At 42.1% G+C, this 27554-nt stretch overlaps 1 protein-coding gene across 1 annotated transcript in view; it reads left to right on the top strand.

Annotated features, from left to right (window-relative positions):
- Nucleotides 1–26106, top strand: part of TNFRSF17 (TNF receptor superfamily member 17) — a 233420-nt gene extending 207314 nt beyond the window's left edge. The window contains exon 3 of the mRNA XM_073591169.1: nucleotides 25772–26106. Within this exon, the coding sequence (XP_073447270.1) occupies nucleotides 25772–26079 (308 nt within the window). The 3' untranslated portion in view covers nucleotides 26080–26106. The remainder of the gene's footprint in view (nucleotides 1–25771) is intronic.
- Nucleotides 26107–27554: the final 1448 nt, after the last annotated feature.

Consider the following 27554-nt stretch of genomic DNA (forward strand, 5'->3'; position numbering starts at 1 on the left):
ATGTACATGTACATAGTGAAAGCATCTATGCACTTGTATGTAATACAACCCCATATGAAATTGAAGTATAAGCAAAGGGCAGCATGTCTGTCAATGATGGTCACTGAGTGGATGTTAGTGTGGGTAGCTAAACAGCTAGCAAGGCATGTACGCCTAAATGTGAACACACACACACATATATATATATATATATATATATATATATATATATATATATATATATATATATATATATATATATATACACACATATGTGTGCCTAGACATATGCATAACGGCGTGCATGCCAGATGACTTGCGTAGGTAAGAGATGGAAACCTGCACTCTACATACAAATAGAAATACATAAATATACATAAATAATATATGAACAAGAGTGCATGGTTATCATAAAATGGTATACAATGACATTTATGTGGATAAACAGAGTCAAGGGTCCTCAAATAAAATAAAATAAAATAATACAATATCTTCCAAAGGATGTATATGTCTGTATGTGTATATAGTATATTATACCAACACATCCTATTTGAGAGATTGCCTTGGCTGCAAAAAAGAAACAGAAGAAAAGATCACAATTGATAAACTGTGAAGTTGGACATATATATATATATATATATATATATATATATATATATATATATATATATATATATATATATATATATATATATATATATATATATATATATATATATATATACATATATATATATACATATATATAAAAATACACACACATATGTGCATATATGTATAAACACACATGCACATACATGCAAACGCGCAGTGTAGAAAGACAGACGTGTGAAACAATAAGTAAAACCGCACAACTGTGCGTACTTCTGTGATGTGAAACCCTCCAAAAGCTAAAAATCGGATAGATGTAAAATTCTAAAAAGAATATGTATTCCAAAGAATATATTAATGTATAGGGATAAGGGGTAGGGGGTGAAAGGGGAGGAAAGGAAAATCCTTATATTTTTGTCTCATATCACCATCACACTATTTTGTGTATTTCGGGGTCTTCGTTGAGACCTCCGGGAGCGAGACTACCAAGGGTGAAAATCCAGTAGGCGTCGTGCTTGCATAGTCTCTGGTGTTTCCTCCCTGAGTCTAATTCGCCTCCGATTGACTCAATTCCAAATACCCTCATACCTGCAGGGTTCCCTTGATGAGCTTCTAGAAAATGACAGGGAACTGGGTATTTATCCCTTAAATTAATGATACCACACTTGTGTTCTCCTATTCTGACGCCCATCGGGCGCTGAGTTCGGCCAACATAGAGACGACCACAGGGGCAAACAATGTCATAGACTATATACTCAGTCCCACAGTTCATGAACTGTTTGAGTTTATGGACTCTTCCATCCCTCCCTTCGACAGTTTTCTTTCTGTGCCACAGTTTTTTACGCCGCACTTATAGCTCCCTTTTTGATCGAATATTGTTGTCCAAAGACTGGTGGGTCTGTTGGTAGTTGTATTAACTCTACTGGGAGCAACAAGGCTCCTAAGGTCGCGTGGTTTACGAAATACAATATTGGGATGATCCGGGAGTGTGTCACCTAGCACAGGGTCATGTTTAAGGATATTCCAGTTTCTTTTCAAAATATTCTGGATCTCGAAGGCCTTGTTGGTATACTGGGTGGAGAATCTAACCTGTTGGGTATCGTGGGTGGTATGGCGTAGGGGTTCAATGATGTCATCTGATAGATTGTCATAGAGGACTAGATATTTGTTGAAGGCTGTCTCGATATGGCTTAAATCATACTCTTTTTCTCTAAATTTCTGTATAAGAAGCTTACTCTGTTCCAAGTAGTCTTCTTTTTTAGTACAAGTACGCCTCAGATGGCAAAATTGACCATAGGGCACATTATGTATCCACCTTGGGTGGTGATTACTTTTGGCAGATAAGTATGAATTACCTCCACTAGGTTTAAAGTGGGTTCTAGAACAGATATCACCATCAGGGTCTCCCTAAAGTTCTAGATCTAAAAAGACTAGACACTTGTTATCTATAACATGTGTAAATTCTATGCCAAAAGAATTGTCCTTACAATACTCAAGAAAATTGTAAAGATCATCATCTGACCCATCCCATATGATTAAAATATCGTCAATATATCTGGCATACAGCACCAGATTGGCCCTGAAAGGATTGTTTTTCCATATATAGGTGTTCTCCCAGAGTGCCATAAAGATATTGGCATAACTAGGGGCAAACCTCGCCCCATAGCCGTGCCCCTAGTCTGCAAATAATATTCACCCAAGAAAGAGAAATAATTGTGTGTAAGGGAGAACCTGACACAGTCCAGCAGAAATTTGGCTTGTGACAGGTTCAGTCTATCATCCTCTAATAGAAAGTGATTCATGGCTCTAAGGCCATGTGTGTGGTCAATGGATGTGTATAGCGAAGCCACATCAAGGGAATGCCATCTGTAACTAGGCTGCCATTTATAGCTGGACAGAATGTCAAGCATATGACCGGAGTCTCTTACGAAAGATGGTAAATTAGTCACTGTGTCTTGCAAAAAGTAATCGATGTAGGAGCCCAAATTACTAGAGAGGCTATCCATCCCAGCTATTATTGGCCTACCCGGGGGGTTGGTTAGGCTCTTGTGTACCTTAGGTATATGATAAAAATGCGGGGTCACAGCATGCCTATTGTACAAGAAGTAGTATTCATTTTTTGTAATAACTCCCTCCAATAAAGCCTCATCTAAAAGTATCTTAAGCTCTTTAGTATATTCCACTGTTGGATCTTTGCTTAATTTGGTGTGTCTGTATCACCCAAAAGTCTCCTTGCCTCTTTGATGTACTCATCTTTATTTTGGATGACCAAGCTTCCCCCTTTATCAGCCTTCCATATAATAATGTCCTGATTCTGTTTCAGGCTATCTATAGACTTAAAAAGAGGGTCGGTGTTTTTGGCATTGCTAGTCTCATTATTATTAAGATGATCAAACTTGGTTTTAAAAGTATTAAAAACTACATCATAAAATGTGGAAATAAATTTCCCTTTGGCCCGTAGAGGGCAAGCCACTGGTAAAGAGGTAGTCTGTCCATCGGGTTATGCCTCAAGATAAAGCTCTTCCAATATATTAAGTATGGAGTCTTCATCTACACTTTTTTTCTGAGGGTAAAGACGTCTCCACCTCTGCTCCAATATTAATATCATCAACATCAGTATCCCTTCTCGCTTTTTTAAGAATATAATATCTTTCAATAGTGTAAGGAGGGAAGAGCGTTCTAATCAAAAAGATAAATAACCAAGTAAAAGTACCATCATCCCAAATGTCTAATACAATAATAATGAGGATGAGGTAGAGAGCGGTCGCAGTTAGCTGCCTCTGTCGGCCAGCATCTCAATACCCCATACAAAAGAACTACAACCCCTAAAGAGGGGGGGGGAGGGGGGACTATTGCGGTACTTGATGTAATGAAAGTTACAGTGAACAGGGATGGAGAAAAAAAGCAATAATGTAGTATAAAAATTCAATTTTAATAGAAAACATGATTAAAAGATTGTAACAATGTCACATAACAGTTGTAATTTAAAAACGGAAGCAGTCAATACAACCAATTGGATTACAACCCATAGTGATAGTAGACACAAATAGAGCTTGAATTCTCGACCGGTTTCGCGGTTTTACCGCTTCCTCAGGAGAGCAATATCTGTGGTGCAACATACGATAATTATAGTAAGTACAACACACAAAAGTTGCATGGTAACGTTATTAATGCAGCAAAAACATTTAGACAGAATATTACACAATTATATACAATTTAGATAGGAAAAGGATGAGCTCACCCGTTCTATAGTTCCCTGTGGGTATACACGGCCCCAAGCGAATCCCCCTGTGGCAGACACAGGGGATAGCTAAACAGCCTCTGAATAAATAAATTTAAATGATAAGGTAAAGGGGATTGGACTGGGGAATCAATCAGAAGGAAGGTAGGGTGAGGGAGTGCCATTAGTGTGCCTCTAGGGTTGAAACAGTGTGCAAGAAAAGGGACCAAGAGGAGTGTAGATGGAAAAGGATAGGCAGTGGGGGAAGGAAAGGAGAGAGGGTGGGGGGGTGAAAAAGGGGGGGGGGGAGGGGGGGAGGGGGAAAAGGAGGGGGAGGAGGGGAAGGAAGGGGGGGGAGGGGGGAAAAAAGGGAGGAAGGGGAAAAAGGGGAGGGGGGGAGGGGGGGAAGGGGGGGGAAAGTAGTGGGGTGAGTGAAGGGATAGCTGCGGATGAGTATGCAGGAGAAGAAAGGTTGGGAGAGATTGCACACAAGGTATGGAACTAGCACTCACCCCTAAGGTACTGATGTGATATAAACACATAGGTTGAAATGAGTGAAAACCAGATACAGATTGTGTGGTGAACGAAATGAGGCCAGCTGCTGTTGGATTGGTAGTAAAGGATCCCCAAGGAAGATATTAGTATGCACTGGAAGCGATTACAATGACAACTGTAACGACAATGGTAATGAAGTTACAAACGGAGTATGCAGGTTATAGGCGTCAGTGAACAGTGCCCACAGGAAGAAAAATCTGCCTGAAAGCAAGAGAGGTGGGGGGCAGCAACACTTACCAACAGCAGTGGTCCTCAATTCGCCAGCGTCCAGGGGCTGTAGGCTCACATAGCGGCCATGAACGGCCGCTATAAGAGCACCCCAACCCGGAAGTCAGGGACGGCATGAGAGGCGGTCCCTGACGTCACCGGGTCTGCTCGTCCGCACTGCGCAGGTGCAGTGTGACATGCTACTGCGCAAGCGCGCGCTCCAGTCAAAGGGAATCAAGTTCCCGGACAAGGAGACGCAAGCAGCTCTGGGGCTGCCAGGGCGAGCATGTGTCCGCCGCCAAGAGAGGACTCAAGGCAGAGCAAAGCCACAGGAAACCAATGGGGGAGGTCATCCTTGTACAGCAAAAAAGTAAAAAAATATAATACACCAAAACAAATAAATATATGCAAAAGAAATAATCTGTAATATTATAACTAAGCAACAAACAGTCAGTAACAACCATCTAGAGAATTAGCCTAAAATGGAAAGGTATCATAAATGTTGAGACCCAGTAGTGCGGGGAGGGAAGGGGGAGGGAAAAGGGAAGGGGAAAGGGGAGAATGAAGGGAGGGAGGGGGGAGGGAGTGGGAGAAGGGAGGGGACTGAGAGGAGAGGAGAGGGGGAAGGGCGGGGGGGGGAAGGAAAGGGCGGGGGGGAGGGGGGGGAAATATAAGAGAGGGAAGAAGAAGGGGGATGGGATTGGGAGGGGGGGGGGAAGGGGGGGGAGGGGGAGTGGGGAAAAAAGGAGGGGGGAGGGGGAGGGGGAGAGGGGGGGGAAAAAGGGGTGTGAAAACCAAGACCACATAGGGACCTCATAGGAAGGCCCTGTAGGACACTGATTCATTTAAACCAGGGGGAATAGTGGCGTTGAGTCGCTCAATCCACAGAGATTCTCTCTGGAGTATTAAGCGATCCCAATCGCCACCCCTGGGGTTGGGTTTAACAACCTCCAAAACTAGGAATTTAACCACGGAATTATCGAATCTATGATGTAGGCCGATGTGTCGGCCGATAGTTGTTAGTTTGCCATTTTCTGAGTCATACAAGTGGTCCCTGATTCTCTGCCTAAGTTCCCTAATTGTTTTGCCCACGTAGAAGGCTTTGCATACGCAGTTCATGAGATAGACTACCCCTTTTGTACTGCAATCGGCGGAGGTCCGTGGGACCAGGGTCTCGCCGTTGGGTAGAACCACAGTTCTGCTTTCAAAGATCCAGGGGCATCTGGGACATTCTCCACATTGAAAGGTGCCGTTAGGACCACTCCTAGTAGATCTAGTAGGGTTGTAATGGCTGGCGGTTAATTGGTCACGTAGTGACCGTGCTCTACGGAAGACCACTTCCGGTGTATGTCTAACGTATTTGGTTAATACATGATGATCAGCCAGTAGGTGCCAATGTTTCGTTAGGATGTTACGGAGTATACTGTGGTGTGCAGAATAGGTCGTGATCAGTTTTACAGTTTCTAAGGGGGGAGAAGGTTTATTATTTTTAAATAGTAAAGAAGTCCGTGGGCGTGATAGGGACTTGTTAAATGCTTTGCGCAGGTTGGTGGAAGAATAGCCCCGTTGTAAAAGGCGTTCGCGTAGTGCTTTGGCTTGACGTATAAAATCGCTATGATGTGTACAATTCCTGCGTAACCGCAAGTATTGGGCATAAGGAATGCTCCGTACCAAGGAGTTTGGGTGAGCACTAGTGGCAAACAACAAGGTGTTTCCAGCTGTGGGTTTCCTATAAAGGTCGGTGCCCAACGTTCCATCGGGTTGTTTAATGATAAGTAGGTCTAGGAAGGAAATTTGTTCTGGCTCGATTTTGAAAGTGAATTTAAGATTCAGGTCGTTATTATCCAAAAGATGTAAAAATTGTAAGAGTTTAACTCTGGGACCAGTCCATACCATAAACAGATCATCAATAAAACGGTACCATAGGAGAATATTGTCCAGGAATTCTGTGTATTGATCATGGGCATGAATATGTCGCTCCCAGCCGCCTAGATATAAATTGGCATAAGCTGGGGCACACGACGTCCCCATTGCGACACCTTGTATTTGTAAAAATAATTGACCATTGAAAGTAAAATAGTTTTTGGTCAATATGAAATACAATAGTGTCAGTATAAACTGGTTCAAAGGCCAAGTAGTAGTGTCTTGTTCGGCCAAGAAGGAACCAGCCATCCGTACACCCTGCTCGTGGGGGATACTGGAGTACAAAGCCTCAATATCAACAGCCACGAGCAGGGCGTCCGGAGGGATCTGGATTCCCTCAAGGCGCTGCAATAGGTCGGTAGTGTCCCTGATGTAGGACGGGAGGCTGCGAACATGAGGCATTAGAAAAGCGTCAACAAATTTGCTCGCATTATCCGTTAGAGAGCCTATCCCAGACACTATGGGTCTTCCCGGTGGAAAACGCGCCGCTTTGTGGGTCTTGGGTAAGGAATAAAAGGTAGGGGTGCAGGGAAATTTAGGGACCAGGAACTCCAAGGTGTCTTTGTCAATGAGGCCCATAATATAGGCCTCAGTGCAAAGAGCCCAGAGTTCCTGTACAAAGGAGGATATATGTGTGGGAGGGATGGGTCTGTACCATTGTTTGTTATTAAGGATAGCAAGGCACATGGATTCATATTGGTGATTGGTCATCAGAACAATATTGCCGCCCTTGTCTGATTGTTTAATCACAACATCAGGACGTTGCTGCAAGGATCGAAGAGCTCGAATCTGACTGGGATCAAGGTTTGAGGGATGATCGGGCCATTTTTGTTTCTTAAGGTCACTGATAGTGGCTCGCAAAAAAGCCCAAATCTCAGGACAGGTGTTGAGATCGGGGAATCTCCGGGATCGTAAACGGAAGGGCTTGATTGAAGGAGTTGGTTTAGTGGTAATTGGGGGACCCGACCTGTTAGATGCAGGGAGGGTCGGTGGAAATGTCCCTGCTCCACATTCACTTGAGGGGACAATAACGGGGGCCCCTGGGTCTTGTGAGGATCCGGGGTCTCCGGTGTCACCTTCATCGTATAAGAGCATCAGGTCGCGAAGCGCCCTGAACTCATCCATGGAGAAGCCTTTGGTGCGCTCCGCGAGCTCACGCTCCAGTCCTAGGTTAACACGATCCTTATCGTAGATGAATCTAAATGTTAAATTGCGTGCAAAAAGATACAAGTCTTTAATTGTTTCAGTGACCCTAAGGGTCGGTTCACACTGGGGCGACTTGGGATCCGACTTGTACGCCCTCAAGTCGCCCCAAGTCGCCCCAAGTCGCTTTGTATTTAGATTAACATGGTAGGCAATGGGAGCGTCTTAATTGACACTACTGAAGTCGCTCCGACTTCAGAAAAGGTTCCTGTACTACTTCTATCCGACTTGTAGGCGACTTGTACCCATTCAACTCAATGTAAGTCGCCTGCAAGTCGGATCTCTCTGTAAAGTCAAGCGACTTTGCAGAGAAAACCCCTCCCTCCCCCCCTTCCTCCCAGAGAGGTGATTGGCCACAGGCAAAGTCGCCTGTCATGGAGGCGACTTCAAGTCGCCTCGTAATTTGCCGAAGTCGCGCTGAAGTCGCGCTAAAGTCGCGCTAAAGTCGCGCTGAAGCCGCGTTGAAGTCGCGGTACAAAGTCGCGCTAAAGTCGTGTTGCCCATGTGTGAACCGACCCTTAGTGCATCAAGAGGACAAAAACCCAGACATAATTGTAACAGCGAGATTTCCTCGCTACTGAAAGTAAAGGGGGTAAGATTTATGACGTTACGGTCGGTGTGGTCTGGGGCAGAGGGTTTTGTTGGGGCAGTGAGGGTTTTAGGACGTACGCATCTAGATTGCTCTGTTGTTTTTTCAGATCTAAAAAAAATCGCGTCCTCATTGATTTTCGTGTACTTGTTAGTCAGTAAAGTAGAGTTGAGGATTTTGGGAATTGTGCCATGCAAAGTGGAGTGGCCATTGGCCCCTTCTACGGGGATATTAGTGTCATGTGGGGTTTGTGTGGAGGGTGTTTGAGTGGATCTCGGGCCTTTTGGGCCTTTTTTGTCTTTTTTAGGGTTCGTTGGCGGGGTGTTACCCCCAAAACGAAGTCTCTTACGTGATGAGTTGAGTGCAGATGAAGTGTTGGGTTGGGTGGTGCTAAGGGAGGATACAGTGGAGGATAAAGATGAATCTGATTCAATGTCAGTGGTAAAGTTCCTATTATTAGTTCGGGGAGGGCCTCGTCTACCCCGGCCTCTCCCCGGCCAGTGGTAGGCCAGGCCCTCAGTAAAGGCAGCTTTGTCCTTCCCAAATTTGATCTGTTTTTTAATGATGATGTCTTTATTCATAGTTTCCAAGCGTTCTCTAAGTTCTTTCCACTTGGTTTTGAAAACCGTATTGTCAGTCAGATGGGAGGAGGAAGCGGTAAAACCGCGAAACCGGTCGAGAATTCAAGCTCTATTTGTGTCTACTATCACTATGGGTTGTAATCCAATTGGTTGTATTGACTGCTTCCGTTTTTAAATTACAACTGTTATGTGACATTGTTACAATCTTTTAATCATGTTTTCTATTAAAATGGAATTTTTATACTACATTATTGCTTTTTTTCTCCATCCCTGTTCACTGTAACTTTCATTACATCAAGTACCGCAATAGTACCCCCTCCCCCTCTCTTTAGGGGTTGTAGTTCTTTTGTATGGGGTAGTGAGATGCTGGCCGACAGAGGCAGCTAACTGCGACCGCTCTCTACCTCATCCTCATTATTATTGTATCTTTCAATAGTGAGTTTACGTATATATTTATTAAGATCAATAAACAGCTCAAATAGATTAGGGACACTAGGTGGAGCATAGTTGAGGCCTTTCTTGAGGAGGTCCAGTTCCGTTTCCGAAAAAACAGAGCTGGATAAGTTGTAAATTTTAATGGTGGAATGGGTAGTGTCTAGAGTCTGCCTCTTTTTACGTCCCTTTCCTCCTCTTGTGCCTCTTCTTGTTCTTCTTCTCTTTTCCTTATTTTTTTTGTCATTGATGGAGTTAGCACTAGAGGGTCCAATATCTTGTTGCTCATTGCAGGGCCCTCCATCAATGCAACTTCCGTCTCGAAAAAAAACAAGGGTGGTGTAATATCTGATATGATGGCACTGTTATCATCCGACTCTAGATTACTGAGGACTAGAAAGGGATTATGAGACTGTAGGCCATTGAACGTCTTGAGATCTATATCTAGTTCTGTAATAGTACCTCCAAATGACACTGTAGAAGTACTAGCCATAGGTGGAGGTATATTACAGTTGTCATTGGCCAATGGTAGGGCGAGTCCCTCTCCTCTGGGCTGTGTATTTAAATCTTTCTTACTTGCATTAGTGGAATATGTGATAGATGGGGTATTTCCTCCTTTTATATCTTTAGATGGATTATCTTTGCCTCTGCTGGTGCTATTATTCTTGGGGAGCAAAGGTGGCAAATGCTTAGTAGGAGTGTTGTTCCTCACAGGGTTGTATTTCTGGGTGTTACTAATACATCCATTAGAGTCCCTATTGTGTTAGTATTGTTGTTGAAGGGGTTTTATTGTATTTTGGAGGTACTATTACAGAACTAGATATAGATCTCAAGATGTTCAATGGCCTACAATCTCATAATCCCTTTCTAGTCCTCAGTAATCTAGAGTCAGATGATAACAGTGCCATCATATCAGATATTACACCGCCCTTGTTTTTTTTCAAGAAGGAAGTTGCATTGATGGAGGGCCCTGCAACAAGCAATAAGATATTGGACCCTCTAGTGCTAACTCCATCAATGACAAAAAAAAAAAAGGAAAAGAGAAGAAGAACAAGAAGAGGCACAAGAGGAGGAAAGGGACGTAAAAAGAGGCAGACTCTAGACACTACCCATTCCACCATTAAAATTTACAACTTATCCAGCTCTGTTTTTTCAGAAACGGAACTGGACCTCCTCAAGAAAGGCCTCAACTATGCTCCACCTAGTGTCCCTAATCTATTTGAGCTGTTTATTGATCTTAATAAATATATACGTAAACTCACTACCCAAAGATATTATATTCTTAAAAAAGTGAGAAGTGATACTGATGTTGATGATATTAATATTGGAGCAGAGGTGGAGACGTCTTTACTCTCAGAAACAAGTGTAGATGAAGACTCCATACTTAATATATTGGAAGAGCTTTATCTTGAGGCACAACCCGATGGACAGATTACCTCTTTACCAGTGGCTTGCCCTCTACGGGAAAGTGCAATAGTCCATACCCTATTTAGACCCAGATCCTCTTTCTTTCCCCATTGGGCCAAAGGGAAATTCATTTCCACATTTTATGATGTAGTTTTTAATACTTTTAAAACCAAGTTTGATCATCTTAATAATAATGAGACTAGCAATGCCAAAAACACCGACCCTCTTTTTAAGTCTATAGATGAAACAGAATCAGGACATTATTATACGGAAAGCCGACAAAGGGGGAAGCTTGGTCATCCAAAATAAAGATGAGTACATCAAAGAGGCAAGGAGACTTTTGGGTGATACAGACACTTACACCAAATTAAGCAAAGATCCAACAGTGGAATATACTAAGGAGCTTAAGATACTTTTAGATGAGGCTTTATTGGAGGGAGTTATTACAAAAAATGAATGCTACTTCTTGTACAATAGGCATGCTGTGACCCCGCATTTTTATCATATACCTAAGGTACACAAGAGCCTAACCAACCCCCCGGGTAGGCCAATAATAGCTGGGATGGATAGCCTCTCTAGTAATTTGGGCTCCTACATCGATTACTTTTTGCAAGACACAGTGACTAATTTACCATCTTTCGTAAGAGACTCCGGTCATATGCTTGACATCCTGTCTAACTATAAATGGCAGCCTAGTTACAGATGGCTCTCCCTTGATGTGGCTTTTCTATACACATCCATTAACCACACACATGGCCTTAGAGCCATGAATCACTTTCTATTAGAGGATGATAGACTGAACCTGTCACAAGCCAAATTTCTGCTGGACTGTGTCAGGTTCTCCCTTACACACAATTATTTCTCTTTCTTGGGTGAATATTATTTGCAGACTAGGGGCACGGCTATGGGGGCGAGGTTTGCCCCTAGTTATGCCAATATCTTTATGGGACTCTGGGAGAATACCTATATATGGAAAAACAATCCTTTCGGGGCCAATCTGGTGCTGTATGCCAGATATATTGACAATATTTTAATCATATGGGACGGGTCAGATGATGATCTTTACAATTTTCTTGAGTATTGTAAGAACAATTCTTTTGGCATAGAATTTACACATGTTATAGATAACAAGTGTCTAGTCTTTTTAGATCTAGAACTTCAGGGAGACCCTGATGGTGATATCTGTTCTAGAACCCACTTTAAACCTAGTGGAGGTAATTCATATTTATCTGCCAAAAGTAATCACCACCCAAGGTGGATACATAATGTGCCCTGTGGTCAATTTTGCCGTCTGAGGCGTAATTGTACTAAAAAAGAAGACTACTTGGAACAGAGTAAGCTTCTTATACAGAAATTTAGAGAAAAAGAGTATGATTTAAGCCATATCGAGACAGCCTTCAACAAATATCTAGTCCTCTATGACAATCTATCAGATGACATCACTGAACCCCTACGCCACACCACCCATGATACCCAACAGGTTAGATTCTCCACCCAGTATACCAACAAGGCCTTTGAGATCCAGAATATTTTAAAAAGAAACTGGAATATCCTTAAACATGACCCTGTGCTAGGTGACACACTCCCGGATAATCCCAATATTGTATTTCGTAAACCACGTGACCTTAGGAGCCTTGTTGCTCTCAGTAGAGTTAATACAACTACCAATAGACCCACCAGTCTTTGGACAACAATATTCGATCAAAAAGGGAGCTATAAGTGCGGCGTAAAAAACTGTGGCACATGTATGTACATGTGGCACAGAAAGAAAACTGTCGAAGGGAGGGATGGAAGAGTCCATAAACTCAAACAGTTCATAAACTGCGGGAATGAGTATATAGTCTATGGCATTGTTTGCCCCTGTGGTCGTCTCTATGTTGGCCATACTCAGCGCCCGATGAGGGTCAGAATAGGAGAACACAAGTGTGGTATCATTAATTTAAGGGATAAATACCCAGTTCCCTGTCATTTTCTAGAAGCTCATCAAGGAAACCCTGCAGGTATGAGGGTATTTGGAATTGAGTCAATCGGGGGCGAATTAGACTCAGGGAGGAAACACCAGAGACTATGCAAGCGCGAGGCCTACTGGATTTTCACCCTTGGTAGTCTCACTCCCGGAGGTCTCAACGAAGACCCCGAAATACACAAAATAGTGTGATGGTGATATGAGACAAAAATTTAAGAATTTTCCTTTCCTCCCCTTTCACCCCCTACCCCTTATCCCTATACATTAATATATTCTTTAGAATATATATACATATTCTTTTTAGAATTTTACATCTATCCGATTTTTAGCTTTTGGAGGGTTTCACATCATAGAATATTAGTACGCACAGTTGTGCGGTTTTACTTATTGTTTTACACTTCTGTCTTTCTACACTGCGTGTTTGCATGTATGTGCATGTGTGTTTATACATACAGTATATGCACATATGTGTGTGTATTTTTATATATATGTATATATGTATATGTATATATGTGTATATATATATATATATATATATATATATATATATATATATATATATATATATATGTCCAACTTTACAGTTTATCAATTGTGTTCTTTTCTTCTTTTTCTTTTTTGCATCCAAGGCAATCTCTCAAATAGGATGTGTTGGTATAATATACTATATACATGTACAGACATATACATCCTTCGGAAGATATTGTATTATTTTATTTTATTTTATTTGAGGACCCTTGACTCTGTTTATCCACATAAATGTCATTGTGTACCATTTTATGATAACCATGCACTCTTGTTCATATATTATTTATATATATTCATGTATTTCTATTTGTATGCAGAGTGTAGGTTTCCATCTCTTACCTACACAAGTCATCTGGCATGCACGCCGTTATGCATATGTCTAGGCACACATATGTGTGTGTATATATATATATATATATATGTGTGTGTGTTCATATTTAGGCGTGCATGCCTTGCTAGCTGTTTAGCTACCCACACTAACATCCACTCAGTGACCATCATTGACAGACATGCTGCCCTTTGCGTACACATTATACTTCAATTTCATATGGGGTTGTATTACATACAAGTGCATAGATGCTTTCACTATGTACATGTACATTTTTTATCATATTTTTTATCACAGGTTTTATATATATATATATATATATATATATATATATATATATAAATTATTTTATGTGGCATATCTGCCTTTGTCCCTATAGTTGGGTGTCTGCCTTTAGCCTCTACTATATGCCTTCCTATACATGGTAGAAGGCATTCCCATTGCTGACACATCACCAGTGCGACAGTGGGCACACAGGAAGTGACGTGGAGCCATCACTTCCGCCCCCTGGACCAGCAAGTCAGCACAACAAACATGGCGTGCGTTCCAACCGCCGCCTGTAGCCATCATAGATAGCTCCAGGTATATTCCTCCAATCACCTCAACTTTGGAAATGAAGGGATTTGTTCACATCGATGACTGCTTTAGGCGGACCTAGCTGGGTGCATATGAATGTCAGGGTGAGTGCCCCTGTTTGTTATTAGCACTGTGTTTTTATGCACTTTATTCCTATGCTCTCTGGTCTCCCTTCTGGCGTCCTGTATAAGCTGGCTATAGCGCACATTTGCACATTAGATGATCTGGCTGCTACTTTAGTATTGTTTTAGCTTATGTTAATGGCCGCATCTATGGAACGTGTGTTTGTGAGTTTGCCTGGCTGTTTACTGTGTCGCATGCGATTTGCAGACATATGCTACCCCTGCTATCTTTTCTGGACCTGATGGCTGGCTGCAGAGGGCCGCGCCTTTTTCCTTTCCTTCTTTTCCTCCCCCCCCTTCCTTTGGTACTAGACTCACATTTATGCATCATGATTTTATGCCCCCTGGACATGCCCATGTGTTGTATATGTGTACGCAAATGGTTCCCATGACACTGTGTCAGAGTCCGCCTTTGGACCGCCCATCCATATGGGAGTGGCCACTAAGTCAGTGTGATTTGTGCTTCTTTGATGAGCACATGTATTTAAGTAGCTGTAAGAGATGAACACTGTTAGGCTCTGAAGAAGAAGGTGCTACCTTTGAAACGCATCAGCCAGCAGAAGTCCGCACGTCCTCTCCATAGGATCCGTAGACTGCCACCAGTGGACTGATCACCATTAGCCAATTATTGATTATTCAATTCAATTTTCATCCACCCTTGTGAGTAGTAGTTTTTACGTGTTCTTTTATAATAAACTTTTTTAAGGTTAATGCACAAGGCTGGTGCACCCTCTCTCTTCTCTGTTTTTTGTTTGATTGCTAGGATATCCCTATCCTTGAGGGCAGCAAGGCTGAAAGCTACCGTCCACCCTGAACTTTGAACTGCGGGACATTTATGCGCAAGAGTTTTTGTTTTGTTGTATTTGCCATGTTTTTTAGAGATGACTGGTGGCTGCTACAGCTGGCATTAAGGTGTCACATCCTTATATTCAGCAGGGGCAGGATCAGCATGAGGACTTGCGAGTGTGGGATTTATTTTTGGTTTCTTACAATGGTCTCTCTTTGGCTGGAGCAGGTGATTTCCAATTTGGATCAAGAACTGTTCACTGATGCAGCAGGCTCTGCTGGTTATGGAACCTACTGTCAGGGTTGTTGAAGTGCTGAGAGTTGGTTGGCCAGTGGAATGGAAGGAGGTTGGTTTAGTGCATCATTTGGCTGCTCAAGAACTGTTTTCCCATTGTACTGTCCATGGAATTGTGCATGTTCCAGGAGTTGATAACTCAGTGGCTGATGCTTTGTATCGTTTTCAGTGGGACAGATTCCATCAGTTGGCACTGGAAGCAGAGCAGAGTGGAATTCCATGCCCCAAGCATTTGTGGAGCATTGCATTGACGCTTCCAAGTTCTCAATTCGTCATTCAGTATGTGCGTCAACGTCCTCATGCTGCAAAGTGTGGCAGGAATGGAGCGATATGGTGAGTGAAGATGGGTGGTGTTCTTGTGAGGATGATGTACAGTTGTCAGATCACAGAGATGTTACAAAGGTTTTTCTGGCCTGGCAGGCTATACGGCATTATGGGAGGGGTCGCTCTGTGGCAGACACTCGACGCCCAGTTTCATTTGAGGTTCTTGGTGCTGTAGTGGGTCACTTGGATAGGGTTTGTTCTTCTGCCTATGAGGTTGCCTTGTTCTGGGTTGTCTTTGTGCTGGCCTTTTTTGGGGCTTTTCGGGTGGGGAAATTGGTAGGCCAGAACAAACGAGGTGAGGGTGGTTTGAGTGTACAGGATGTGTGGTTACGGGACACTAGATTGGATTTTCTGTTAAGAAAATCTAACGCTGATGAGTCAGGGAGGGGTTCTTGGATTGAGTTGTGAGTGGTTCCCTCTTTTCCAGTTTGCCCTGCCCGAGCTGTGGGTTTTTTTTCATGGTGTTACCCATTTTCTATATTTGAGATTTAATATCTCGGATATGATTTAGGTTAAATGAGAGTTCTTTGACGATGAGTGAAAGCTTTAACACAATAACAACAATTTATCGGTAAGTAGTAAGCAGGTCTAAACTAATACACAGCAATCTATCTATTTGTACAGGAAAAGGGTAAGAATCATGGATTACATGAAGGAACACAGAGTATATTCCTTTAAACATTAATCTACAAACAGTAGGACAGAAAAGACATAAGACAAACATAATTAGTTACAAGTAAAAGGCATAGTAAAAAAGGGGCATGATTAGGGCGCTCAGAGCTTCAGTATAACATAAACCAATGTCTCTATACAAAAGTCCGACAGTAATGGTGGTAGTAGTGATGTGAAGGAATCTTCAGCGCTAATGGCTGCAGCTTAGCAGAATGAAGCAATATCTATAGAAACACAAACAAGAAAAAGGCGCCTCTAAGTGCAGAAGTAAACATGTTTTAATATACCAACGGGGTTAAAAATACTTACAGGATGAGGAAATAAAACAGGCACATCATGGGAGTATGTGGATGGATGCGTTCTGCAGCATTGGAAAGGGTCACGGCGGGAGGAAGTCCTCAGGCTTGTTCGTGTATGACACTCTGTGGATCAGTCACAGTCAACATCAGAGTGAAACGCTGCAGCGCCGATGGAACTGACGTGATCCAAGGAGAGAAGAGGAAGACCCGGAAGTGATGTCAATGCTGAGGGACTGCAAACCAGCCTGGACCACAGCGCAGAGCAAAGATAAAATTGTATAAGATAAAATTGTATAAGATTGTTACATTAAAAAATATATGTAAAAAAACAACATATATGTGAAAAAAAGCTTACGGCAATCAATAATAAGATATAAATGTGTATAAACCAATGTGTTGTGCGGGCTTACAGATAGCATGTAAGCCTATGCATGCACACACATATACATATACATGCACATATACACTGGATTATAACATAAATAGATGTATATGCTGAATGTGATAAGACGGGTAATGTCACATAATAGCAAGATCATAAAATAACTCTTAAGCAGGAAAAAGAAAATAAGAGGTGTGGAGTATATAAAATCTCAGAGTATTGCACTGACTTCAAAGTCCTCATTTAACCCTCCAGGGGCCAAAACGTTTGATAAAAAAATCCAGTACATTTCCCTATGACAAAGTCTTCTATAGCGCTCAGTTGGAGGAAGGTCCCTAGGCATTGCCTCAATGACCCAAACCCTAAGGCCATCTGTGGATTTATCATGAAATTGAAGGTAATGTTTGGGGACACTATGATTGTCCAATCCACCAGTAATTAAATGGCGATGTTCACCAAAGCGTTTACGCATTGGCCGCATGGTTCGCCCTACATAAAACAAGCCACAAGAGCATGTAAGGCAGTAGACGACATGGTCATAGGAACAGGTATGGAAGCCCTTTATCTGATATGTTTTACCTTTTGCATAAAAATCTTTCTGACCATGCGTCACAAAATGGCAGGTTTTACAAAGAGGCTTGCGACATTGGTACATCCCAGAGATGGCTAAAAAAGTTGGTATGTGATGACCAGGGGGCGGGGGTTTCACCTTAAGTTTACTGGGTGCTACCTTACTTTTTATATTAGGCGCTTTTCTATAAGCAAATTGGGTTTTTTTGGGCAAGGCAGAAAGAAGATGTTCATCTTGAAGCAATAATGACCAGTGTTTCTTCACAATATTTTCCATCTGTCTATGTCGGGAGTGGAACTGAGTAATAAAACGTAAGTTGTTCATCTGAGTACTGGCACGAGGAGAAGGGTTTACTACAAAAGATGCATCCTTATATTGTAGATAAGCTGTTTCTACAAGGTTAACTGGAAAACCTTTATCAAGAAATTTCTCTTTAAGGATTTTGCTCTGGGTGTCATAGTCCTCACTCAAGGTGCAGTTCTTTTTCAGTCAACAAAACTGACTTTTGGGTACATTATTAAGCCATTGAGGGTGGTGACAGCTATTGTAGTGGAGGAACGAATTTCCAGCTGTGCGCTTAGTATAATTTTTAGCATGTATTTGCTTACCAACCCAAAAAAGTTCAAGATAAAGAAAAGCCAACCTATTTTGGTCTGTAACAGAAGTGAAATTGAGGCCCATATTGTTAGTATTGCAATATGTGACAAAATCCGAAACTATGGATGCACTGCCATCCCAAATAATAATCACATCGTCTATATATCTACCATAAAAGACGATGTGAGAGGAAAATTGGTTGTTGTGCCATATAAATAAATGTTCCCAGTGCCCCATAGTAAGGATGGCATATGAGGGTGCAAAATGTGCCCCCATAGCTGTTCCATTTACTTGGAGGAAAAAATCGTTCTCAAACTTGAAGTAGTTATGGGTCAAGCAGAAAGAGGTAGCCTCAACAATGAAGGAGGCTTGTCTAGGATTCAACATGGGATCTTGGCATAAAAATAACTGTAAGGCATTGAGACCCACATCATGTGGTATGGAGGTGTACAATGACTGTACATCTAGGGAGACCCAGTGGTAGCTGGGCTCCCAAGAGTACGTGGATAAAAGCTCTAACAAATGGATGCTGTCTCTAATGTAAGATTGAAGGGATTGGGCGAGTGGTTGGAGGAACTGATCTACGTATTGTGAAAAACCTCCTTGACCAAAAATGATGCTTCTTGTTGCGTGATGATATGGTCACTCAATGCTTCCCTAACAAGAGAGGTGGCTTCAAGGGTGAAACAGGGCAATGGGTCTTTATTTAATTTAATGTATGTGTTAGCATCAGATAAAAGTCGAGTGGCTTCCATGACACAGTCAGCCCTGTTTTGTATGACTATGCCTCCTCCTTTAGCTGCACTTTTGATGACTAAATCAAAATTGTTGGTTAACCACTTAAATACCAGGCACTTAGACACCTTCCCGCCCAGGCCAATTTTCAGCTTTCAGCGCTGTCGCAATTTGAATGACAATTGCGCGGTCTTGCTACACTGTACTCAAACAATTTTTTTATCATTTTGTTCCCACAAATAGAGCTTTCTTTTGGTGGTATTTGATCACCTCTGCAGTTTTTATTTTTTGCGCAACAAATAAAAAAAGACCAAAAATTTTGAAAAAAAACAAGTTTTTCTTTGTTTCTGTTAAAAATTTTGTAAATAAGTATGTTTTCTTCTTCAATGACGGGCACTGATATGGCTGCACTGACGGGCACTGATACGGTGGCACTGATGGGCACCAATGAGGTGGCACCAATGAGGTGGCACTGATGAGGTGACACTGACAGGCACTGATGATGGGCACTGATAGGCGGCACTGATGGACACTGATAGGTGGCACTGATGGGCACTCATAGGTGGCACTGATGGGCACTCATAGGCGGCACTTATGGGCACTCATAGGTGACATTGATGGGTACTTATGGGTGGCACTGATGGGTACTTATGGGTGGCACTGATAGGTGGCACGGATGGGCACTGATAAGTGGGCACTGATGGGCACAGATGGGCACTGACAGGTGGCACTGGGTGGCACTGATGACACTGATTGGTGGCACTGATGCCCCTAAGGGTGGCATTGCTGGGCATCACTGCAATATAATGGTGCCAATCAGTGCCCATTTGTGGGCACTGATTGGCACAGATTGGGCACTGACTGGGCACATTGGGCACATGTGGATGGCCATGGGGTACATACCTGGTCAGCCACATGTTGCCCCCTTCCCTGGTGGTCCTAGTGGTGATCCCTGGTGGTCCAGTGTGGTGATCTGAGGGGGGCTGCGCAACAAACAGCACAGACCCCCCTGTCAGGAGAGCCACCGACTGTCTCTCCTCTACTCGCGTCTGTCAGACGCGAGTGAGGAAAAGCCGATCAACGGCTCTTCCTATTGACATCGTGATCAGCCGTGATTGGACATGGCTGATCAACGTGGTAAAGAGCCTCCGCCGGTGGCTCTTTACCAAGATCGGTGGAGAAATGTGTGTCAGACTGACACACCGATCCACCGATCGCCAGAATGCGCGCCCCCGCGGGCGTGCGGCGGCATGTTATCCTGCTGGACGTCATATGATGCCCAGTCAGGATAACTGAACCACTGCCCGGCCGTCATCTGCTATGGGCCGGGCAGGAAGTGGTTAAAGTATCAAGAGCTCTTTTTTCGCAATTGGTAAGATTGGAGGTAGCTTTAAAATTATTGTTATTTTTATTTTTGACTGAATTGCACATCTCTTGTATTTCAGCGTGAACAATGCGGTAAAACGCATCAATACACAAAACTTTAGGGTAAAACACAGACGTAGGTCTGAAGGCGGTGTTCTGAATAGGTGGGGAAGTAATAAGATGCTGTGTGTATAATGAATAATCAATCTCTGAGCCATCTGGGCAGAGAGAGTGAGTAGAGGAATGACTGTATAGTTCCTCTAAAGTGATTAGGGAGCCAGAATCAACATTAATATCAATATTATTACATGAAATGTCAACTACATGAGAGTCAGTGTGAGGCTGATGTTTGGAGGACTGGATATTGAAAAATCTCTTGAGAGTGAGACAGCGAACAAATTTTTTCAAATCCTTAAAAAGAAGAAAGGGATTCGGCTGGGCAGATGGTGCAAAATTTAAGCCTCGACTAAGTAAAGAAATTTCTTCTTAAGTTAAAGCATGGGTGGAGAGGTTAAAGATTTTGACAGTGCTCTCTTTTTGCTGAAGTCTGGGTTTGGATTTGCCCCCTCTACCTCGACAGCCTCTCCTTCATATTTTCTTTTTTGGGGTTTGGCCCGGCGAGGGTCGAATGCTAAAAAAGGGACTGCAGTAAAATCAGAGGAATGGGTGGTGGTGGTGGATGTCACAAGGAGAGAATTGGGACCAAAAGAAACTGATGGAATGGAAGATTCTCTATCTACAAGACTAATACGGGTGGATGCTGTACTGGCAGAAACATCTTTATGAATATCAGTGGATATAGATGAACAGGTGGTCACAGGAGGGGCATCCAAGATGGTAGGGGACACATTGTGGACAATACAAATGGAGGCTATAGGAGCCTCTTGTTGTAACTGGCCAGGGTCTGGATTACCACCCTCAATGGCTTAATAATGTACCCAAAAGTCAGTTTTGTTGACTGAAAAAGAACTGCACCTTGAGTGAGGTCTATGACACCCAGAGCGAAATCCTTAAAGAGAAATTTCTTGATAAAGGTTTTCCAGTTAACCTTGTAGAAACAGCTTATCTACAATATAAGAATGCATCTTCTGTAGTAAACCCTTCTCCTCGTGCCAGTACTCAGATAAACAACTTACGTTTTATTACTCAGTTCCACTCCCGACATAGACAGATGGAAAATATCGTGAAGAAACACTGGTCATTATTGCTTCAAGATGAACATCTTCTTTCTGCCTTGCCCAAAAAACCCCAATTTGCTTATAGAAAAGCGCCTAATATAAAAAGTAAGGTAGCACCCAGTAAACTTAAGGTGAAACCCCCGCCCCCTGGTCATCACATACCAACTTTTTTAGCCATCTCTGGGATGTACCAATGTCGCAAGCCTCTTTGTAAAACCTGCCATTTTGTGACGCATGGTCAGAAAGATTTTTATGCAAAAGGTAAAACATATCAGATAAAGGGCTTCCATACCTGTTCCTATGACCATGTTGTCTACTGCCTTACATGCTCTTGTGGCTTGTTTTATGTAGGGCGAACCATGCTGCCAATGCATAAACGCTTTGGTGAACATCGCCATTTAATTACTGGTGGATTGGACAATCATAGTGTCCCCAAACATTACCTCCAATTTTATGATAAATCCATGGACGGCCTTAGGGTTTGGGTCATTGAGGCAATGCCTAGGGACCTTCCTCCAGCTGAGCGCTATAGAAGACCTTGTTATAGGGAAATGTACTGGATTTTTTTATTAAACGTTTTGGCCTCTGGAGGGTTAAATGAGGACTTTGAAGTCAGTGCAATACTCTGAGATTTTATATACCCCACACCTCTTATTTTCTTTTTCCTGCTTAAGAGTTATTTTATGATCTTGATATTATGTGACATTACTCATCTTATCACATTCAGCATATACATCTATTTATGTTATAATCTAGTGTATATGTATATGTGTGTGTGCACGCATAGGCTTACATGCTATCTGTAAACATTGATTTATACACATTTATAACTTATTATTGATTACCGTAAGCTTTTTTTCACATATATGTATTTTTTACATATATTTTTTAATTTTGTAACAATCTTATACAATTTTATCTTTTTAAAATTCCTTTTTTGTAAAGTGCTATATACATTTTTATACATACATTTTCTATATATACAATTTTCCTTATACAAACTTTCTTTCAGAACGCTATTTTATTTTGTTTATTTTGTCTATTTCCTGTTCCCTTACTATTGTACCCCCCCATGGCCAACCCATTGAATATAAATAGTGTTCAGCTATTCCTATGGTCATAGGTTGACAAAGGAACCGTCCAGAGTTTCGAAATGCATCCCTTTCTTATGACCTCATCGGCTCTGATCTGCGGTCCAGGCTGGTTTGCAGTTCCTCAGCATTGACATCACTTCCGGGTCTTCCTCTTCTCTCCTTGGATCACGTCAGTTCCATGGGCACTCCAGCGTCTCACTCTGCTGCTGACTGTGACTGATCCACAGTGTGTCATACACGAACAAGCCGTGACCCTTTCCAATGCTGCAGAACGCATCCATCCACATACTCCCATGATGTGCCTGTTTTATCTCCTCATCCTGTAAGTGTTTTTAACCCCGTTGGGATATTAAAACATGTTTATTTCTGCACTTAGAGGCGCCTTTTTCTTGTTTGTGTTTCTACAAGTAAAAGGCAGACAATTCATAGGTACCAGGCTACAGCCCACAAAGGTTCCATTCAGGTGGCTGCTCTGCCAGAGAGTGTATGCTTCCCTCCTATCTAGTCTGTGTATATCAATAGAAGTTGATGCCTCATTGGTTGGCATGGTGTGGCTCTGCTTGGTGGGCTTTCCTCTTCCTGGTTAAGGGTTGGCTACATCTCCAATCCCTATACTTTGCATAAGTCATCCCCCTTTAATGCAAATCCTTGTCACTATTCTGAGCGGGAGATTTAACTTGACCCTTTTCAAGGAAGTTAAGCATTGATGACGGGCTGGCCACCTTCATTGCATATCTAAACATGGGATCCTTTGAAGTGAATATGTGTAGAACAAAAGAGGTTTGGGTTCCATTGTTTAGATATACAACCGTAGGCACTGAATCGTCTGTATAACAGACTTCTGTGAAGCTACTGTTTCGAACCCACTCACACTGATACAAATCTAAATGAAATATATTCATAATTACAATATTTTACAGCTATTAATGGAGATTTCACATAAACGCATAAGGAAACAGATGCCCCCTTGTGGTCAGTTGAGAATATGAGACTCAGCCACACCTAAAATAATGGTTTATTGTAATCTCTTTTAATATTTGTAACTTTTGGCTTTGCCTTCTGAAACAAAACAAAAAAAACTCTTTGGAAAAAAACTTTTCAACTCTCCATCTCTACAGTCCATATTTCTGTATCTTAGTATCTGTAGTCATCACTTGTTCTGGATGTAATAAGACCATAATAAAAATAATAGGAAACAAAACACCAACAAAAAAAAAACAAGAAGAAAAAAAAAAAAGAGGATCCTTGTTCTCAACAGTTCATTAATAGTACGAAATTACATAATGCCAATCTGGTCATGTTCACCTTGCTTCCCTTCCATGGTGATTCCAATTGGATACAGCATACAGTAATAGCCTTTGGACCAGCTTTCCTGGCTTTCTGAGATTATACTTTAATAATGTGGACAAAGGTAGGGAAAGAAAAACACGAGTGCTTCTAAGACATATGCATTCAAATTAATGCTTATCCTGTAATTCTGAGTAGTACGGATCTTTGATTAGAATTGCAACATAATAATAAGACCCTTTCCCAGTGACACATGTAATGAATGGTTACTCCCTTCACCCAGGTTGTCTGATTTTCATCACCCATCTTTCATCCTCCATTGTCATATAACAGAGACTTCTGTGAAGCTATCTAACCCACCCACATTGATACAAATCTAAATGAAATATATTCATAATTACAATATTTTACAGCTATTAATGGAGATTTCACATAAACTCATAAGGTAACAACGGCTTCAGCCAAATCTTCCGGGAGTTTTCTTTATGCATGCGGATGGGACAGGAATATCTCAATTCCAGTTTAGGGCAGTGTGCAGGAAATGCCTGTTGTCTGCTGGTTGGAGTGCAGACAACTATTCTCATTACTTTCGGATTAGGGCAGCAATAGAAGCAGTCCGATAGGGACTTAATGACCAGGTCGTTCAGCGCTTTGAGTGGTGGGAATCAGTCAGATTTTGGTAATATGTGCGCCCTCGTTTATTGTAACTTATAAGATTTGCTATCTGTTGGGTCAGGCTAAGTTTTGTGGTCCGATATGGCTGCCAGACCTGAGTGGGATATGGCTTGCTCTGTTAAAAAGATCACCAAAGCCAGGATAATGCTTTGAGCTGGAGGATAAGACCTGTTGATATCTGAGAAGAGATGGTGTGCATCTGAATGCCATCGGCTTAGATTTATGACATCTGGGATTGCAGGAGGGTATTCAGCGGGACTTCTGATTTGGGGGACAACACGTGTGTAAGGTGTCACACTCGTGTGCTGTGGCAGGGGGTCTATTGGGTCTTTGAAGGTGGTGCTGGTTAAATAATTATGGAAAATGGGTTGGGCCCATCTAAGGTATGGGTGTCCCTTCCTAACAATACAGTGGTAACATCAGGGTATTAATTAGGTGGTATCTGTTAGTACGTAAGTGGGTAATTGTCCCTGGGCCGGTGTAGTTGGCGCCTTTGATTGGGTGGCAGATACAACCAGGAAATCGTGAGTATATAGGCCTTCAAAGACCTTAGACCGGGCATAAGCTGAGTTTGGTTTATTTGTTATGAATTGACTGTAATATATGCCTTAAACTTGTTTTCTTGTGAATGTTGTATTCAATGGTTTGTAATAAAAGGCTGCTATGGCCATTCGACTCCAAATAAAATGTGTCGATTGGTTATTTTGGAAGGGGGGATTGGTCAAGTGTTTAATGTTTTATAGATAATCGGAGCCTCTGCATTCTGCAGGTCCCTCAGTCATGATGCAGCCATGGGGACTTGGCATTGCTGAGGCTGTGCAATACATCTATGATCTCTCTGCTTCCTGATACTGATGACACTGGTCCTGAGTGGGATGACTAAAATCTTGGTGGGCACAGCCCACACCAGCACACTCTCTCCCCCCTCCCCCCAATGATCCTGCATTGGGGCACTTGCTGAATGTAAAATTCTATTTCTATGGAATAATTTTCATCATAAAGTTGCTAAGCTATTCCAGTGCACTTTTTTTTATAGTTGCTGTTGTTGGATGGAGGGTGCCTTCTCCTAAAAATGGATTGTAAAGCTACAGAAGGCTTAGTATTGGTTTTAGAATTGAATTTGTTGGAGAGAATACAAGATCAGTTGGTGAGCTTGGATTCACGCATGAAGTATTCCAGCACAAATGACTAGTTTCTGCTACCACAACTACAAAGTACAGTTTATACTTTACATTGCTAAAACATAACAATGTTGTTAATAAAGCCTTTGTTGCATAACTAATTCCATTAAACTCTGTTTACAGATTCACTTGAAATGGCCAATGAGTTTATCCTAAAGAATGCTGAAAACATATTGAACAGTGTGGAGCCTACTTGCAATGAAGTGAAAACACCGGTGGTGGAGAATGAAGACGTAGGGGGGCGAGCAGTTGGCAATGACTATGACACCGATTTATCTGACTATTTGTTTCCTCTGCCAGCTGTAGAGGAAGGAGCTGCTATTCTTGTCACCACAAAAACATCTGCTAGTTTTAACCCAGATCCAGGTGTGAGAGGAGATAATTTTGTGGAACTGTCACAATGCATGGTTTTGGAACAAGAAAGCAAATGATGTGACAATAAACAGCCCCCAAATACATTCTGTATATGGATTAATAGCAATATATAAACCTTTTTTTTACCTAAAACTGTAAAAAAATCATATTGCAATGTTCAGTAGAAGTAATGTATTGTACCTTGTTAGCCATCAATTAATGCCAAAAGTATGGAGTTTAGCTGTTATCTTTTAATGGCTACTTTAGGCTATTATAGAGGCCATATTTCAAAACATTTTGGAATCCATGCTCAGAAATATAATTATTCTTAAAATCTCTAGGAAAGTTTATTAAACTGTAACTATACAACTACAGTATATCTTCCTAACACTATTGACTACTGTAATACGTTAAGATACATACATACATACATGTTTACTAAGGATGAGCCAAACACCCCCCCCCGGTTCAGTTCACACCAGAACATGCGAACAGGCAAAAAGTTCTAGCCAACATGCAAACCCTATTAAAGTCTATGGAACACGAACATGAAAAATCAAAAGTGCTCATTTTAAAGGCTTATATGCAAGTTAATGCCATAAAAAATGTATGGGGATCCGGGTACTGCCCTAGGTGACATGTATCAATGCAAAAAAAGTTTTTAAAACAACCGTTTTCTCAGGAGCAATTATTTTAATAATGCTTAAAATTAAACAAATAAAATGAAATATTCCTTTAAACATCATGCCTAAGGGGAACTCCACACCAAAATTAAAAAAAAATAATTGGCATGGGTTCCTCCTCAAAATCAATACCAGACCCTTATCTGAGCATGCAGCCTAGAGGTCAAGATGGGGGGGGCGAGTGAGTGCCCCCCCTCTTGAACCATACCAGGCCACATGCCCTCAACATGTGGTCTGGTATGGTTCAACATGTGGCACCTTGTCCCCATGTTGATGGGGACAAGGACCTTTTCCCGACAACCCTGGCCATTGGTTGCCGGGGTCTGCGGGTAGGGCTTATCGGAATCTGGAATCCCCAGATCCCACCCCCCATGTGAATGGGTAGGAGTACATACCCCTACCCATTCACCAAAAAAAGTGTCAAAAAGTAAAAACCACAACAGACAGTTTTTGACAATTCCTTTATGAAAAAAGAAAAAAAAGTGCCCCGCGATGTACATCCATTGTCAATCCATTGCTGAAAAATAGAAAAAAAAAGAAAAAACTCCACCTCCATGGGTGGGCTCCTGCCAACTGCTGTCTTTTTGCTTTGACAGCTCTTATATAGGCAAGGGCAGGGCCGCCTGCTGACGTAACCGGATGACCCCGCCCCATCTGATGTCAGAAATGGGCGGGGTCACTCGGTTACGTCACCGGGTGGCCTCAGCCTTGTCTATATAACAGCTGTCAGAGCCAACAGACAGCAGTCAGCGGGAGGCCTCCCATCGAGGCGGAGCTATATTTTTTTTCTCTTGTTGGGTCCATCGGGTGGCATGATTGAAGATGGATGGACATCACAGGACACGTTTTTTTACTTTTTTAATAAAGGA

This window comes from Aquarana catesbeiana, linkage group LG06 (genome assembly GCF_042186555.1).
Source record: "Aquarana catesbeiana isolate 2022-GZ linkage group LG06, ASM4218655v1, whole genome shotgun sequence".
Classification (NCBI taxonomy): Eukaryota; Metazoa; Chordata; class Amphibia; order Anura; family Ranidae; genus Aquarana; species Aquarana catesbeiana.